The sequence below is a fragment of the Tamandua tetradactyla genome, chromosome 10, assembly GCF_023851605.1.
Source record: "Tamandua tetradactyla isolate mTamTet1 chromosome 10, mTamTet1.pri, whole genome shotgun sequence".
Taxonomy (NCBI): Eukaryota; Metazoa; Chordata; class Mammalia; order Pilosa; family Myrmecophagidae; genus Tamandua; species Tamandua tetradactyla.
In genome coordinates this window covers 21,824,942-21,842,717 of record NC_135336.1, presented here as the reverse complement: position 1 = coordinate 21,842,717, position 17,776 = coordinate 21,824,942, and the positions used below count along the sequence as shown (strand labels likewise).

The window sequence follows — 17,776 nt, the reverse complement described above, 5'->3', positions numbered from 1 at the left end:
ATTCAATTAAAAAACAATTTGATGTTGGCCAAAGAGAACATATCCGTGGGGCAGATTTGCTCTGAGGGACTACTGATCAGGGGCTGCTGGTTTGAGGTGAGAAGAGGAACTAGAACAGAACTCTCAGGATCAGGAGTCCTTAAAGCAGTGTTCTTCAAAACCACTTCAAAAGTTCCTGCACCAGAATCATCCATGGGGCTTGTCTGAAAATATGAATTCCAAAGTGTCATCTCCAGTGATTCAGATTCAGTAGGGCTGGGGTGGAGCCTAGGAGGCTGATTTTGAACCAACACAATGGGTACTTGATGCACACTCAGGTTTGAGAAGCTCTGAATTGGGATGTAGGCAGAGGAGACTGAAAAGAAGGTAAGAGGCAACCAGAAGAACGGGCTGTTGAGATAATATCAGTTTAAGAGAGGTGGCCGGCTACGTGTCGAATGCTGATGGGAAGGAAATATATTGGCTTCCTGGGAATATTCCAAGGTCCCTCTTCATTCTCCCTTAACATGTTTTTGCTTCTCCCCAAGGAAGAGGAATGCTGATCTTAATGCTCAGCTCAGATGCATTTGCTAGTGAGAGTGAGTGGAGTCACATGGGCATTAGGGGGTCCTGCCTCTTCCTAAGTGGGAAGCAGAGCCAGGTCTACTGTCACTCGTTGGATTCTTCCTTGTCCATTCTAGCCACAGCTAGATAGTCTTTCTTATCTCCTTCCTGGATCTAGTGTTGTCTTGGATCAGCTTTTCTGCCTACTACAGGGGTAAGTTCTAAGTGCTGGGATGGAAAAGGTGGGGTGGGGTGGGCGTGGGTTGAGCAGGCCTCACAAATTTTCTTTAATCTAAGCTACCACTCTCACCAGTTTAGGAAGCAGTTTACCAGGACTGTACCCTGGGGCTCGATCCACGGTGAACCCCAACATTTTGCGTTTGCTTGTTTGCCATTGTTTCTTTTACACGCACCTTCTTTAGCGATATGTGGAGGGGAAAGGAGAGTTCTGGGCCAGGATGGGGTACTTCTGGGCCCTCCCATTTTCTCCAAAATCATACCATTGTTCCAGCATCCAGCAGGATTGTACCCCAATTTCAACCATAAGACAAGAGCTAAAAAGTTTGCGCAGGATTTTATCATAAGGAGGTCATCAGTGATGTTAACGAGAACAGTGTCTGTGGCATGATAGGAAGAACCAGACTGGAGCAAGATGAGAAGGGAGTGGGAGGTGAAGAAATAGAGAAGCGCTGGTAGTGAACTCTTCCAGCGAACAGGAGGAGAGAGGGTGGAAGCTAGAGGAGGGCATGGGATCAAGGCCAAGATGAGGAGGTACCGATGGGAACGAGGAAGTACAGAGAGGATCCGATGAATGAGGTGAGGTCCCTGAGGTGAGGGAAGATGGAAACGTCTAGAGTGGGCGTGTGTGTGTGTGTGTGTGTGTGTGTGTGTGTGTGTGTGTGTGTTTATTTTGGATAAACAGTTGCCCCTTCCCCATTGGAACAGGAGGAAAAGAAAAAGATGTGCCCAGTGAAGGCAAGTTAATAGTTTATTGGGTGGAAGAAAGTTGAAGGAATTGCCATCTGAGGGCTCTGTTTTCTCGGTGAAACTGGGAGTGACATTGGATATCCTGGACTGAGAGTGAGTCAGAGTTTTAAGGACCATGGACTTCAAGATGATCTCCAAGAGGAAAGGTAGAGAAAGCAGGGGAACCATGGAGAGCACACAGGCAGGCAGTCCCAAGGGTGAGAGGCATGGAGAAGGGTGACAGATGGATCCCACCTTGGGGTTGGCCACGAGGGTGCAATGGGAGGGCAGTGAGGCACGCAAGTTAAAGATAATGGTAAAAAGAATGGTAGGACGGTAGACCATGGAGTCTGGCAGGAGGTGAATGATGGAGAAGGTAGAGGGGTCATGGCCAGGGGAGATCAGCAAACAGGTAAAGATGGAGGAACAGAGTAAGAGAGCTAGAAACATCACCCAGCCCCGGATGGGTGTGGTAGAAGAGGGCAGGGGAGCAGCCCCGGAACTGCTCTGGCATCGGAGGCAGACAACCAGAGGCTAGTTCCAGTCTGCATCTCATTGTGTGTTCCTGATATGCCTTCCCAGGGCCTTAGTTTTCGCTGTACAGTGAGCATGTTGGCAGTGGACAGCCCCTAAAAGCTTCTCTGGCTCAGGTGGGTCTTTGTGGTGAGCTGGGGAGGATGCGACCCAGAAAAAAGAGACTCTTAAGGCTCTGTCATGCAATGGGGCACACTAGGGTATAGCAGCCACCACCTGGTGACACTGGGAATGTGAAGTGTGGAAGACAGGCTCCTGACACCACCAGCCTCAAGGAGGACAGACAGGCTCTGACAGGGCGCTTGAGTCTGTGCTCAGAACCCTGGGTGTGAGCGCCGGGTCCAGCCTGGGCTTCTCTGAGAGATGAGTTCGCAGGTACCGGCAGGCACCGTGCAGGCCTGCCAGGAAGTATCACATGGTGGGCTCCATCGGGGGCTGCTGACATCTGGGCGCTCAACCTATTATTCATTTACCTATCTCATAACTGTGGCGTGTTAAAAAAAAGTTTTAGAAACAACAGAGAGGAAGGAAAACAAGGGAAATCTCCCCAAATCCCAGACTAAGCTCCCACCTTTTGCTGCCCACACCCCCACCCCGATCCCATGAGCTTACAATCTTGATGGGGAAAGGTGCCATCAACAGACGAGTCTTTTTGGAACACAAAGCGGGTTCCAGGAGCCTCAGTCCTGAGAATGTTTTCAGTAAAAATGTCAAACATAGGTTTGGGAAATACTGAAGCAGCATCACCCTCTTGGAGATTCACAAATTGCATTCACATATTGAAAGATCTGAAAAGTTTTAACAGGTGAGAAACTGTAATTTTGTTTTAATTTTTTAAACCACAGATTCCTCCCATCCATCCCCCATCATCACCCAGAAACTAATATTCTATGATTTCACTTTAAGACGCACTGAATTAAGTAAACAACACCCCCAGTAGAACAGAAGCATCTGTGCGAGCACAATAATCTAGTCGCGGCAGCCGATGGACATTATCCACCTTACATATCTCCTCTGCTGTCTATTTGGTCTCTTGAGGAAGAGTGAGAATAATCCATGGCATGAATAGAAGTATTTTAAATCTGTGAGAAAAACCACAGTCCAAGAATCAAGTTAACTCATATCCAAACTGTACTGAACACGCTGCAGACAAGAACTCTCTGGTCCAGACACAACCTTATAAGGTGGCCTGACATTTTCTCATGGCCCAGGCCATCCTCTAAAAATATCCAGAGACAGAATAAGAGTGGGACTGGACCTCCCTGAACATTTCAAATATTAACAAGCATGCTCTCCATTAAATAGGAGTGCCAGCACCTATTTTATGACCAAGCCCCGAAAGTTCTCAGCATTGCAAGACCAAGGAGTCTGCACAGTCAGGGATGCGGGCTCAGGGCTCTGCAGCTGGCAGAAAATAGAAGACTGAGTCTCAAAGCACCCAAGCTGGTTTCTTTGCTCTTAAAAAAAGGTGTTTTTTCTTGTATGCCTCCAGAATATGCTTTAAATTTGACTGCATTTGCTTTAGATGGACAAGAAACAGCCTTGCTTCATTTTCATCAGTGCACCTTTCTGCCTCGTCCAGTCCTTGGACTAAAATTGTTTCCCAAACTCCTTTTATTCCTAGAGCCCCAGATCCCTTGTGAGGTGCTGCCCTCCAGCGGGGAAGCCCAGTCACGACAATACAGAGGTGGAAATGGCGTTCCTGGACATGAACCAAGGGCAGCATCTGGAAAGCCATCTGGATTGCATCCACTGGAGGCCAAAGATAGGCACGCAAGTGCTGCCGCAGTAATGAGCATGCTCTGAAATTAAGGAGCAGAAAACACAATTTCCCAATAGCGATGGTTTATAAAATGGGGTAAGTACACAACCTCACACTTTGCTTTAAGGATGAATTGGTTTTTGTGGGAAAAAGGATAATTTTTGGTCACGAGACTTGCCCCTGTGACGCCAAGGTATCTCAGTTTGAAAAAAAAAAGATTAAATAATCTCTCACATGTTTAAGAGAAATTGTTAAAAAAAAAACCCACACAGCTCTCTCTTCTAACTCAAGTTCTCAGTGGTGGGCAGGGAAATGTTAACAGATATGGCTATCTTTGGTAACAGTTGCTTAGTAGTTTCTTTACCACTAAACCGTATGTGGAACCAGGTTATTTGAGGCTGTTTTTTGTTTGTTTGTTTAATAACAAAATTGCAAAGCTAGTTTTCATTCTTGTTAAAGGGAACAGAACAAACAGAAGGATTTGGGGATGCTGCATGTAATAGTAGGTCTCGTAGTTAAAACAACAGTAACTCCTCCAGGCTGGAGCTTCTGTTAAAAGTACACACAATTGCCACAAAATATGACAATGGCAAATTAGAAAGCCCCAGTTTTCTATTACCACCCTAAGATTGTAAAAGTTGTATCTTCTGTGTAGCCTCTATTAACTTTACCATCTGTTCCTCAGTTTCAGTTGAAATGATTTTCTCTTTCCATAAGTGAAAAGCTTCTCTGAAAAGGAGTAGACTGTATGAGGAGAGAGAGAGTTCTAACTACCAGACTGGTAGCTTCTAATCATGATCAGACAACATTTGGAAAGAAACATGGAACAACGACCACACTCCTGGGAAAGGGTGACTTAACCCCGAGAAAGTCCCCGTGGACGTGGGTGGGGGGGAGGGGCTGGGATGTTACTGCTGGAGGCCCCACAAGAGAGCTCACTCAGAGAAAAAACTAGAAAGTGCCCAGCTCCTTGGAAGTTTGGGAGTCTAGAGGCAGGAGGTCAGAAGTGGTACAGTTGAGAATATCCTTAATCCTTTCTACCACTTCTTACTGATAACTTCAGAGTGAGTAGAGCAGCTCCTAGGACTGTTCTGTATTTGGGGGCATTTTCAGGATGGGGTTCTTGAAAGTCACCACATCTTTTCAATATGAGGCAGACATTGCTGAGCAACAGATTTCCCCTCCCAACTTATTTTAGAAAAGCGAGCCTAAAAATAAAAACTCAAGATCCCCATTGTAAGACAAAGGTCCTCAACTTTTTCCTGATTAATTCCCTGGATGTCTTGGTCACTTATATGAGGACTCCTTCTCGTCCCTCTGCAGCTAGCTTGGAGAGTGCCTTGGTTGGTAAGTTTGAAGTCTGATTAGCAAGATGACTGACTGTTTGGAAACCTTATAATACATGTTTGGGGCACAATAAAAATGAGGAATCAAAGCTTATAAGGCTTTAAGTGCCTTGCAAATAAAAGATTTTGTGGCACTACATATTTACTGCTCATAAATTTAAACATAAAAGGAAACATGAAAAATAGCATCCCATGAGTGAATATTAAAAATCTATTTTTTCCTATAAAGTACAGAACCATTATGGATAGCAAAAAATAGATTTTAAGACTGTCAGAGCAAGAGCCAAGCTCTGCAACAGAACTGGAACTTTTCTATATTCCCGCCTGCCACCTTCAGGCCGCTTTCATGTGAAAAATCAACACACTCACTGGTCAGTATTTCAAATCCAGGCAGAGCACACACCAGTTTATTTTAAAATGCAACACAGATCAGTATTTAGTGAATACAACTTATTACTAGATTAACATTATCAGGTAAAAATAGCTTCCAAATGCATGCATAGAAAGTGTAAGCATAGTCTTTGAATTCCTTATTTCTAAATATACAAAAAATACATTTAAATTATATAATTTTAGTGAATCAAAGACTTATAAAATTACAATTTTGGTTTTCACAACATAGAAAAAATACAAAAATGACTATATATACGAGTGTATAACCTTTTTTTTTAACCCAAATTTCAAAGAAGCAGTATATACTGAATTTGGTGTTTTATCAGAGACTCAGAATTGAAAATAATTTGCAGTTGGACCACATCAACGCCAACCTTTTATTATAAATGAATAAACCAAGAACAAAGTGAAAAATGAGGGCACGAGCTCTTTAACTCTCCACCTTCTAAACTTTTCCGTGTTCCAGAGGAACCTTTTCATCTGGGAGGATAGTGCTTTATTCTCCAACTCTCCACGGTGCCTTTGATAATGATCAGTACATGGTAAATGAATGATCCCAATCCCAGCAAACAGAACACAGCAAGATGCAGATTAGCAGCTTCTAGCTACAAAGCACTAATGTATACCTCAAAGAATTCTCTCTGCCAAAGGACTCCTGCACTGCAGAGGGGGAGGGGGGGGGATCTGAAACATGCAATCAGGTGGGCAGCTGTGAAGATGATGTCTTTGTGCCCTGAAATGAAACTGCTAAGTCTGACAAAATACCCACCAAAACACCACATTCCTCATTCGCACTTTTTGAGAAGATGTGTCGTTTGGTGGTGTGGATGTTCTCAATTTATAAAGGCACACCACCACCTCAAAGGAGCAATTAATTCATGGCAGGGATAAAGAAACCCGTTACTGAGAGAGATTACTGAAGAACATAATAACCTCTGATAATGTCTTACTTATCTGTCATAGGTATTTTAAATGCTGGACAAAAATACACTGTGAAATTGAGACCCTTTTTTAAAAGGAAGTTTGTTTGCTGTGTTCTTGCTACCAAAGTTCAATTTGATGCAATGCCACTGTTTGCAACCGATTGCTTTTCGCAAATAGTGACAGATTATAAGAGAGAGGACAGAGTAAAGACCCCAGCCTTAATAATCCTGGAAAACTTGCTTTTTTTTTTATTCCTTCTTCCACAACCACCCCAAATACAACTGGAAAAATTTTAGCCAAATAAAGTAATAAGACTGATCTAGCCCAAACTGATTCTGTTTTACAGTGGAAGTATCTTTTGAGAGACTGAAAGAAGAGGAAATACATGAAAAATTATCTTTCCCTCATGTTTTGTCTTTTGAGTTCAAGAACAGATTCCTAGTGTTCAATTCAAAAGCCCTGTATGGCACACCTCCCTGTACTAAACTGTAGGCTGCATTATTATTATTTTTTTCCCTCATTTTTGTCTTAATTTTCAAGCTTCTATGAAATAAACATTTAAAACATTTTTCCATTGTGACAGTCTTCTGATATTAGTAATTATATTTTAACCATTTTTCCTTTGATATATTTCAACTGTTTTTCCTTTTAGAGTTTATCTGTCTACTCACTAAGATAGACTTTTAAAGTTTTAAAGATCAACCCACTCCACAACAATCCCTGAAACAAGGCTCCACAGAGAACACACTGCATTAAAATCTAATGCAAATCTAGACTTGGGTTTCCATTTCCATCCAACCTTTCCTTGAACAGTTTTAAATGCATAGCTGAGCAATTAAATGGCATGAAAATATGACGTTAATTAGACAACATCCATATGAACCAAATATTTCTTGGCTGCTACTACATGCATGGATGATGCTACTTCAGCCCATGACTGCCCAGCCTGGACAACCTGGTGGGAGTTAAAATAGGATCATAATTAAGAAAAGAATCCAAATAGAACTGGATGAAAATTTAAAAACATAATATCGATAACTATTATATATTAAGTATAACCAATATTCCTGAATGCTTTTCCAGATTATATTTCTAAAGCAACCCTTTCCATGTGCTTTCAATAGCAGATTCCCTATTGCTATGTGTCTGGATTGGTTTTGGGTCTATAAATAAGAACAGCTAAGGGCAAATACATTACTCAGACGAGTTCTGAGAATGGTATTGTGAAAGGTACTCATCACTTAGTAGCTATCAATTTTTGTCTTTCTGAGAACTGTCATTTTACTAAAATATGATTGAGGCAGAGCCCCAGATAAAGTAGGTTCTTTACAGTGCACACACACTTAATAAATTCAAGCACATTTCTTAGTGGCAGGCAGTAATGACTCAGTTGAAAACAAACAAAAGGGTTCAAGTTGTTTTCTGCTTATGGGCACTACCCCAAAGCTTCACAGGCATATACAGTTTAATTCATTCACTAGATATGAGGGGACAGATCCCAGTCGTAACTTCAGAGCATTCCAGAGAACAAAGCTTGCCGCTTCAAAAATACAAATAGTTTCCAGCATGCATTCAAGTTTGAAAAGGGAATGCTAAACATACTGCAGACTGAAACATAACTTACTGCGAGCTGGGCATTCAGTTGGTGCAACGTCATTACTCAGACCGTAACTCTCGGGTATTAGTGTTGCAGGTTTGTATTTATCAGATACAGACAAGAAACAGGAGGATATAAAAATGCCAAATCTCTCTCTATTGCCATCGTAAATAATGGGAATTTCTGGTTGAAAGAGCATGCTGAAATGGACTGGCCAGGATGTTTTATGTAATGGGTTTTTTTTGTTGTTGTTTTTTGTTTTAAATAAAATCCCAGGCCCATGTGACACTGGATTTTGGTTTTGTTTTTGTTTTTTAATATTTTAAAAATAGTTCTTATTTTCTATGAAACGTTTTGGGAACTCAAAAAGTCTGCAGCATTTTTTTTTGATCACTGAAGAGTTTTTTGGGGCGCGGGGGTGGCAGGAAGCAGGAACTATTCAAACTTCTTGTGTTCTTCAGTACGAGAAAGGACCTTTCTTCTCTGGTATATCATGTGGAAGTATAACTGGGGAAAAACTGGAAAGAAAAGAAAAAAGAGTTGGTTAAAGAGATCATTTAAAATTGCATGTTTAATTTAAAGTACATGGACTTGAGGCCATCTCTGACCCTCTGACTAATTTCTCATCCAGCAACTAAGGAAGAGAACAACAGTACACTTGAGGGAAGGGGAGGAAACTTCAAGACATGCCTCTCACAGGCATGAATATATTTACTAGAAAAACACAGAGACTTACCTTTTCCTGCTTTAGCTGAGGGGTTGGGGTACTGTGGGAAGGAACGACTGCCACTCTTGTCAATATTAGCCATCCACCATATTATCTTTACATTAATTCTCTGATCACTTTCACAACTGGGTGAAGAAGTCTAGTGATGGAACTGTTATTCCTGACTATTTCTGTTTCAGAGAGGGGAATTTGAGCTCCAGAGAGGGGAAGCGACTTGCCTGGGATCTCACAGCAAATCACTGGCAGAGTCAGGACCAAGTTCTGGGCCCTGGATCCTCAGCACAGCCCCCCCTCTGTCACTGCCCTGTCACTTGAGACATCACCCCAAAGTACCTGAGTGGGAGGACTGAGGAGGGAAATGAGTGCTGTGACATCTGATGTGAACACAACTAATCCCAGGTTTGCATGTGGAAAAAGTCCTTATGAAAAAGTAAGCCAGTATCTTAGGTAATGGAGAGTCTGTTCTTGGTTATTCCACAGAAAATTTAACAAAGTAATGGCTTCAAATGAACAGGGGGAACTGCCTCCCTCGGGAATATTTGGAAGTGGGGGGGGGGGTTAGCGGTTACTGGCATTTAGCATATGGGCCAATGACAGTCTCCCACAACTAAAAACTGCCCCACTCAGACCCTGCTGGGAAATGTCACTTTAAGCTATCTGGTTTCTCCAAGGTTACTGTAAAATGGGGGTCCAACAACCATGGAAAAGTCCCCAGGTGAGATGGTGTGCATATAAGACCCTTCCTTCCCTCCCCTCCGCAACTGCTCAAACCTGTTTTTAGACAGTAGCTTTTATTTAGGGGGAGGCAGTTTCTACTACTGCCAACTCTCCTCTAACAACTTCTTCCTTTATACATGGGCTCCAAGTTGGCTAAACTACAAATGATCCTCCTAAAGTATTCCAAGACATCAGTGGGTGTGTGCACATAAATCTGATAAACTGCAGAGGAGGAACCGGCACTGAGTGCCGCTGCCATCCACTCCACACGCTATTTCGAGGCAGGAAGTTATTCACAGAAAGGACCCAGTTTATGAATATAATTCAATCGTGGGAGAACTATTTTGGTACAAAAAGCCAGACAATTTGACAAGCTCTATAATCTAAAAGATATAATTAAACCATAAGGAATGCTAATTGTAATGACTTAAAACTGTGGGGCCAGTCAAATTTCTATGTCTTTACTTTAGTAAAGGGAAACTGTGTGAACAAAGTACACTAAGGACATCCCTCCGGTCACACCTGTGATTCCACAGCCCCACGTCGGGGGGGCTTCAGTCTCAAGGCTACTTCTGAGGGTGTGAGGGAGGATGAAGACCTAGAAGCCATCACGAGGCCAACAGAGGCAGCTAGAGCAGGAAGCCGGCCGAGTACACCTTCCCCTCCACGGGCTGGGGCCAGCCAGCTACCAGGAAGGCAGGGTGGATATGGTCCTTGCATTCCTTCACATCCCCAGAAGTTTCCCAGTCTCAAAGAGGAAGGCGAGTGTGTGAAGGGGGTGGGGCTGGAGGTTCTCCACACCTCTAGCACTGACTTCCTGGCAGCCAGTACTTGGGTGACACTGTCAGGACACTGTCTCCATCTGAATTACCCATGTGTTTGGACTGAACCCAATGTAAATGGCTAAAACCATCCTAGATGCACTGTTTTTAACTACAGTGAAGAGAAACACTAAGAAAATCTCAACTTGACAATGGGCTGCTGAGAATTCTATTTTCTGCTTTCCCAGGGCGCACAGAATGGAGATACCTGCCGTGCATGCGCGTGTGTCTCCGTGTGTGAGGAATCCTATCATCATGGGGAGACTGCCTGTGCTTGACCAGGTCCGTTCAGTACATCAAGAGGTCAGCAGGCACAGGCAAAGGGGTCGCCACTGGCTGGCCACCAGAGCACAGCAAAACACGAGGAGGTGCAGACGGATTGAGGTTGCCTGGGAGAGCTGTTCCCGGAATGAAGCCCCTGCTCCTTCTGAGATACCCTGGAAATCTTACTCAAACTCTGTGGTAGGGTTCCTCAGATTTTTTGTCAATGCAGCAGCACCCTGTTATTTGTTTGATTTTATGATAACCCTTCCTGCCCCTTTCCCACGTATCCAATATGGCATATTTCCCCCATTCACTCTAAAGACTATGGTGAATTTAAAGAAATCCCGTGGCGCCCACTGGTGTAAGTATTTGGCACTCTGGGTGTGGCAGAGGAATTGTTCTAGAGATTGGAAAGTGAAGCTCCAAGGGGAACAAAATTAGGGAATTGAAAACTGTAAGTTAATTTTTATTACTTCAATTTTTAGATTCCCCCATGTTTACATTTTGTTTGAAAACCAACTACCTTTTAAATGTGAAGAGAGAAGGAAGGCCTTTGGCCATCATGATCCATTGTCAAAGAGGACTTGTTAATTAACAAAGAGTAGAAAGTGAATCGCGAAGCAAAACTGTGCCCAAGAATTTCTCCGAGATAAATGTTCACATGAAATCTAGATGTAGTTTTTTGCTCACAATGCATGAAATGCAATTTTCCGCGGAGACACACAAACATGGCGGTCATGGCTGTTAGCATGAGTCACTCACTGCGTTGCTGATGCGGGCTGAAGAAAAATTCGACCTTGCCTGAATTTTAACCTGGAGTTCAGGAGAAATAGTGTCTTTTCTAGACTAAAATAAGATGTGGAATTTTACAATGGCTGTGGAAATAGCTAAATTAACATTACATGTTCCTTTACGTTTCTTGAGTATAGCAAGAGCCTTTTGGATCGATCACAGGATTTACAACTGAATATCACAATTTTGGAAAAGGTCTACATCCTTCTTCCTCAGCAAATGTCACTCACCTCACAGAAGTATCAAACACGTCTGTTTCTCTCTGTTACAGAGTATGCCATTAGGCACAGTTGATTACCTATATACTTAAACCTTTAGCAGGACTATTAAAATAGCTGGAATCATTCTGAAGAGAACACTATGTCCCATTCAGATGGTTTTAGTACTCATTTCCAAAGAAGAAAATGAGAAATACTGAAAAAAAATAACCTATTTTTATTTGTTTCTAATTAGCTACCAATCCCTTAAAAATGAAAGAGCCATTTATTTTGATATAATAAACAATGCAAAATCTTTTTACAATGTTTTCAAATACCGTATTATGCAGTTCTCAAAAGACAGAAAAATAAAATCAAGGTAAGGCCCTTAACATTGTTTTGTTTGGCACTCAGTACTGCCTCCTAATACATAGTCAACCTGTCCTGGCATTCACCACTGCAAACCCACACACTGAGGACCGCGTGTCGGCAGCTGTAGGGAGAAGGGTTCATCTTTATTGAATTAGTTCCAGAGAAAACTCCCTTTAACAATGAGCATTCAACAAAAAACAAACCTTTCCAGAAAACCAGATTTACATTTACTTGGATATGGTGCAAAGACATTTAACTCTTCACTGTAGAACCAAAGTTTTAGATATAAATAAATAAATGCACAACTTTTTACTTACGTGGAATGTAAGAGATCATTATCAGAATTAGGAATGCATAATAGTCAAAGGAAAAATTGTATCTGTTAGGTAAACTGATGGAATATAGGCCAGCTTGTCGGACAAAGGGCAAAGCAGCATAGATTGTGAGCAGTTCTCCTGACACTCCCATTGGGTACAGTACAATGAAAAGTGTGTACCTAAAACAAAACAAAATATTAATTACTAAGGCTCAATGACAGCATTATTAGAAAGATGCACTCCCACCCTTTTAAGCAGTACTGTATTTTTTTTTTTTTTGGCATGGGCAGACTCCAGGAATCAAACCCAGGTCTTCAGCTCAGCAGGCGAGAATTCTTGCCACTGAGTCACTGTTGCACCACCCTAAACAGTTCTTTTTCTTTTTTCTTTTTAACTTATTAAAAAAATTGTATAATATAATGTATATCAAAGCAAAGAAAGAAAAAAGCAATAGTTTCAAAGCACTCTTCAACAAGTAGTTACAGGACAGATCCCAGATTTTTTTAAGTACTGTTTTTTTTTATGAAACCTATTGTTTATAAATTTTTCGATGTCCTCCCTGTTGAAATTCAGGCTTTACAAGCCAATTTTTGAAAAGGGCCTACAGCAGGAATATGTTTTTGAATGTTCTGATATAAAACAAATGTGTTGCCTCAAAATTTGGCCTGAGTAAATGAACAAGTCTTCAGAACAATGCCCTTGAAATAACTAGGGTGATGTCAAATACTGGTAGAGTAGTTTACAGAGTCATGGTTTACACTGAAGGGTCCTGCCTGGTGTGGATGGGGGGCTGTTGGGGGAGAAGATGTTGGAGTGCAGTGTCTCGGAATCCCTACAACATGTACCAAGTCTGGTCTGTGGACTGAAAAAAATAGCCCATCAAATGTGTGTATATTGCTACTATTTTTCAACTGTATATGCTATTGTGATAAATGAAACATATACAGATTTAAAAAAACAAAAAAAATGTATAAGCTTTTGGTCATTATGTAATATTTCAATTAAAAAAACTACAATTACTATCAATGGGAGGCTCCACAAAACTTTCTCCATGTTAAAAAGTTCTTTATTTCAAAAAGAATTCAGAGAGCAGTTACTACCTCGAAAGAATTAGAGTGGTTACTGCATGGAACTAGGAGCCACTTTTGAACTGAAGCGCTGGGCTTCAGACTTGAAGGTACAGGAATTGTGCTGAGAAATAGGGAAGATGAAAGGAGCACATGCTTACTCCCCACTGTCAACTTCAGCTGCGGTAAGTAGGATAGTGGGATAGGAAGAATCCTCCAGAGCTATGGAGAGTAACAGACAAAAGCTTCTTTCCCAAAAGCCAAGTCAGGGTTTGGTGAAGAACCTTTCCCCGCGATCAGGGTTGACAGCTTTCACAGTGCCTGCCCAAAAGGGTTTTGTATTTGATTAGTAACTGCTATGTCTCCCCTTCCTCCCTTTTCCTACTAAAAATGTTCAGTGAAAAGAAATGAAAATAAAGGAGTTCTCATACTTCAAATGTTGGAAACAATTGGTTTGTATTCCTAATTTAATCACTAAACGCATGAATTCTCTAGGAATCACTGTTTTCCTTCTACAAAATAAGGCATTGCGGGTCCCACCCAAGGACAATTTTCATTCTTCTGCTTTGTCACCACCCTCTCCCCTCGACAGTTTAATCCAATTCAGAAAATTTCTCATAGTTGTCTCATGGATTAGTTAAAAGAAATGGATGGACTATCAGCCTCTTACCCAATTCACAATGACTATTATTGGTAAAAATAATCAAAGCAAAAGAAAACCAATAAGAAGCTAAAACTGCCATGTCACATTTGTTACTAACTAAAAATTGGTAGCTTCTTGGTAAAATTGAGCCCATAATCAGATCTGATTCACAAAAATATCAGATTGGCAAAAGCTAATCAGCAAAATATGATATGGACAAAAATCCCTATGGAATAATTTACTGAAAAGTATTTATCACATAAAAAAAGTTAAAAAAAATTAAAACAGTATTTCTATTAATAAAAGTGGAGTCCAATCTTGTGGAAATCCACAGACCTTATTTCTACCCAAACTCTATCTCACACAATTTTATTTTTAGGATTCTGAGGCAATATTTAGCAATAAAGAACAAATGCACTGATGGATAATCTCAAAAGCTTGTCCCATTACATGTGCTTTTTTACCTGGCCCATTTGATGAGGTAAGGCAGATGGTTTAATAGACTGAATGTATAAAAGGAGTAACGGATAATTTCTGTGATTGTCCAGGAAATAACAAACAGGAGGACACTGTCTTCACTCTGTACCTAAAGAAAAAGGAAAAAAATAAAAGCAAATACATACACATTTTAAAAATGCTATTTAAAATAAAGGCATTGACCACCAACAAAGAAGCACTCAAGAACCTACAGAGTCTGTAGCAAAGCCAGGGAGTTGAACTAAGTTGACACAGCCACTGGTCCCTGTCCTCAGTGGCCATGGTACAGCACAGAAAGGACCTGCCTATGAGAATACTGCAGAGCTAAGAGAAAAGGTACAAGCGGGTCTAGTTTCAGATGTAGCAGGCAGATGGCTCAAGAACTCAATTACCGATTTTTGGGCACTGTTTGCAAAGAGGGGAGGAACTTAGTTTTATTGATGAGTGAGAGAAGCAGGGAAAGGGAATGATATGAGCTTTAGTTCACAGGAAGAAACAATACATAATGAGTGACTTTCTACACGTGCATTTGCAAGGCTGATGCTGAGAACGTGAAGTGATGCTAGTGGGAGTCGGAGCAGTCAGGTAAGAAAGGTGGGAGGGCACACTGGTGAAAGGCTTGGAATCCATTATTAAGAATTTTAATTTGATTTGCATGACAATTGGGGATCTGAGGCAATTTCAAAGAAGGGGAATATAATGATTAAAACGCAAACGAAGACGAAGATAATTGACTAGGTAGGAAGAATTTAAGTGGGGGAAGAGCTAGAGACCATCTACCAGGCAAGGTGCATTTACTCTCCCATTTTTTCTTCCAGACTTGGCCTGGTTTAATGCTCAGGATTATCTGAGCTTCCATACTGATCACAGAAGGCCAGCTAGAGCCAGAAAGACTTTGAATTCCCAACCTCCTTTGAAGCCACATTTATGCTGGAAAAAAAAAACAAAAACCAAAACAAAACAAAAAACCAATACATTTATTAAAGAGCCCTTGAGGTGTTTTTCTCAGGAAGTGTTCTCACTGGATACCTTACAAGGAAAATCTTGCATGAAAAGTTATTGCAGTGGCATTACTTTCAGCACTCTCCCCCATCTCACCCCACCTGAGTTTATAATGATATTTAGTTCTTGAGAACCAATAGTAAGAAACAACCTTATACCTTAACCCACTTTTGTTTTCTTGTATACAAAAAAGAGAAGTCTAAAAATTGGAATAAGAAATTTCACTTGGTAAACCCAACAAATCTTGAATACAAGATGGACCTTCTCTGTCTCAAAAACACAAACACAACAAAGGTATGGCTTTATAACCTTAACTTTTGCTTCTTTCCATTTGCAATGATAATAGTTTCTAGCACTTACATTCTTCCTCAGCAAGTGTACATGGAGTTTTCCACCTACACAATGAAATAAGCAATCATTTACATACCTATTAGCTAAATTGCTCTGACAAAGAATTTCATAAATGCAGTTACTATTCTCTAAAAATAACATGAATTTTATACTGTCAAGAACTAAAGTACTTTTTGTTTTCCTGGTGTTCTTATATTAGCCAAAGTAAAGCAAAACTAAATACCTCTAAAGCTTTCAGGTTGAGATTTCTCAGTCTGTTTCAAAATTCTGCTTAAACCCATCCATGCTAAAATAATTTCAGACTATATTTTGCTTTCTGATGTGTTTTGTAATCCTCCTCATCTTAAAGAGATATGTTTTTACACCTATGGGGTGAAGCCGAGCCTAAAATTCTCTGGATTATAATAGGGAGTTCCTCAAATATTTTTAATGATTTCAAAAGCAGGGAATGTGTTTTATTTATCTTTTGATTGCCAAAAGCACTTGGTGCTTTTTACAAGTATGAGCTCAATAATTATCTGTGGAACAAATTAAATTAATTCAATCCTTATTTGTTCACTCCAAGACTCAGTTTCCTTCTTTTTTTGGTGCCTGGTATTAGATTGGGGGTAGTTCCTGTGGCTTCATATAGACAGGTAAAAACTAATAAACAAAAAGTCCTAAACTTCCGACTTTGACCAGCCTAGAGGTTACTGATTGGCGGCCTCCCTCTACCACCCCACCACCCCTGAATTAGACCCTGAATCAAAAGAACTATAACGAACTCAAACTTGAGCTACACATGAAAGCAGTCTGATCCTAGAGCCTAGCTGTAAAGACCAAATTATAGGTCTTAGACTGGGGGTGGGAGGAGTGACCACTTTATACAAATGATATCATCAGATCAACGGGAAGTACAACATTGTTATCAAGAGACACTTAAAGACAAAGATTATAATTATCTGCCTGGTAGATTATTATCCAATAATGCAACACAGGTGCAGATACCATGAGTTAAAACCAGTAAGAACAAATTTAATAGGGCTGAATGTAAAGTTATATAAGATTTAGCAACAACAAAATGACTCCAGTACAGAATGGAGAAGACTCAGCTTATGAAGCAAGAGACTTTGGAGTTTTCATATGAACCACAAGTCAATAGGGTGCTAGGTGGCTGTTCAAAATAAAACAGAACAAAAGAAACCCCACAAACAAAAAAACAGTACTCAGCCACATTAACAGTCTCATACTGATTACCGCACTCTGAACAGGTCAGACCCCACCCTAGAGATGGGAGCATAAGAACCCCTGAAGTGAGCTAGCAGAGCTTTCTCAAGGAAAGACAGGGTAACTACTTTAAAATGTGTAAAAGGAGACCATGTGAAAGAGGCATACGAACGTGGCACTAACGGATAAAATTAATAGTGAAATGCTTGGCTCAAAATATGAAAACTTATGTATAAGCCATTTATCTAATAAAAGAGGCTACCTGACAAAGCTGCGTGTTCCTGGGCACTGGGCAAATCAAACTCAGGCTGCCCAGAAGAGATTCCTACAAAGGAAGGAAGGCTGAGCTGGATGATGGCCAAATAATGGCTTCCATCTGCTGTTTTCTGGAAAGGTGTACACATATGACCTATATATGTGGTTTTTTTTGTAGAAGGCACAAAATTGGCTAATAATGACTTTCTTCTTAGCTGACAAAAAAATGAGTAGACTTTTATAGTATTTTTTAAACATAATTTTCCTTTATAAAGGAAAGCAGGACAGAATAATTTAAAAGATCTCTTTTCATTACTTACTGCTAAGTGTGTAGACTGAGAATAGTTCTCTGGCTTTTACTCCCAGCTTGACAGTAAGGTCTTCAAGGGACTGTATCTCTCCTCATCTGGCTTTCTCAGCCCCTAGCACAGGTCTAGACAGAAGGTGTGATGGTTAATTCTACAGCAATGTGACTAGGTCTGATTGATCCGCCTGCTTGTTAC

At 40.9% G+C, this 17,776-nt stretch overlaps 1 protein-coding gene across 2 annotated transcripts in view; it reads right to left on the bottom strand.

Annotated features, from left to right (window-relative positions):
- Nucleotides 1–5,529: 5,529 nt before the first annotated feature.
- HACD2 (3-hydroxyacyl-CoA dehydratase 2) overlaps nt 5,530–17,776 on the bottom strand; it is a 163,050-nt gene continuing 150,803 nt past the window's right edge. For both annotated transcript variants that reach the window (XM_077118128.1, XM_077118127.1), the window contains exons 5-7: nt 14,447–14,568; nt 12,273–12,451; nt 5,530–8,583 (exon numbers count right to left, since the gene is read on the bottom strand). In XM_077118128.1, coding sequence (XP_076974243.1) covers nt 8,501–8,583; nt 12,273–12,451; nt 14,447–14,568 — 384 coding nt within the window. In that variant the 3' untranslated portion in view covers nt 5,530–8,500. The remainder of the gene's footprint in view (nt 8,584–12,272; nt 12,452–14,446; nt 14,569–17,776) is intronic.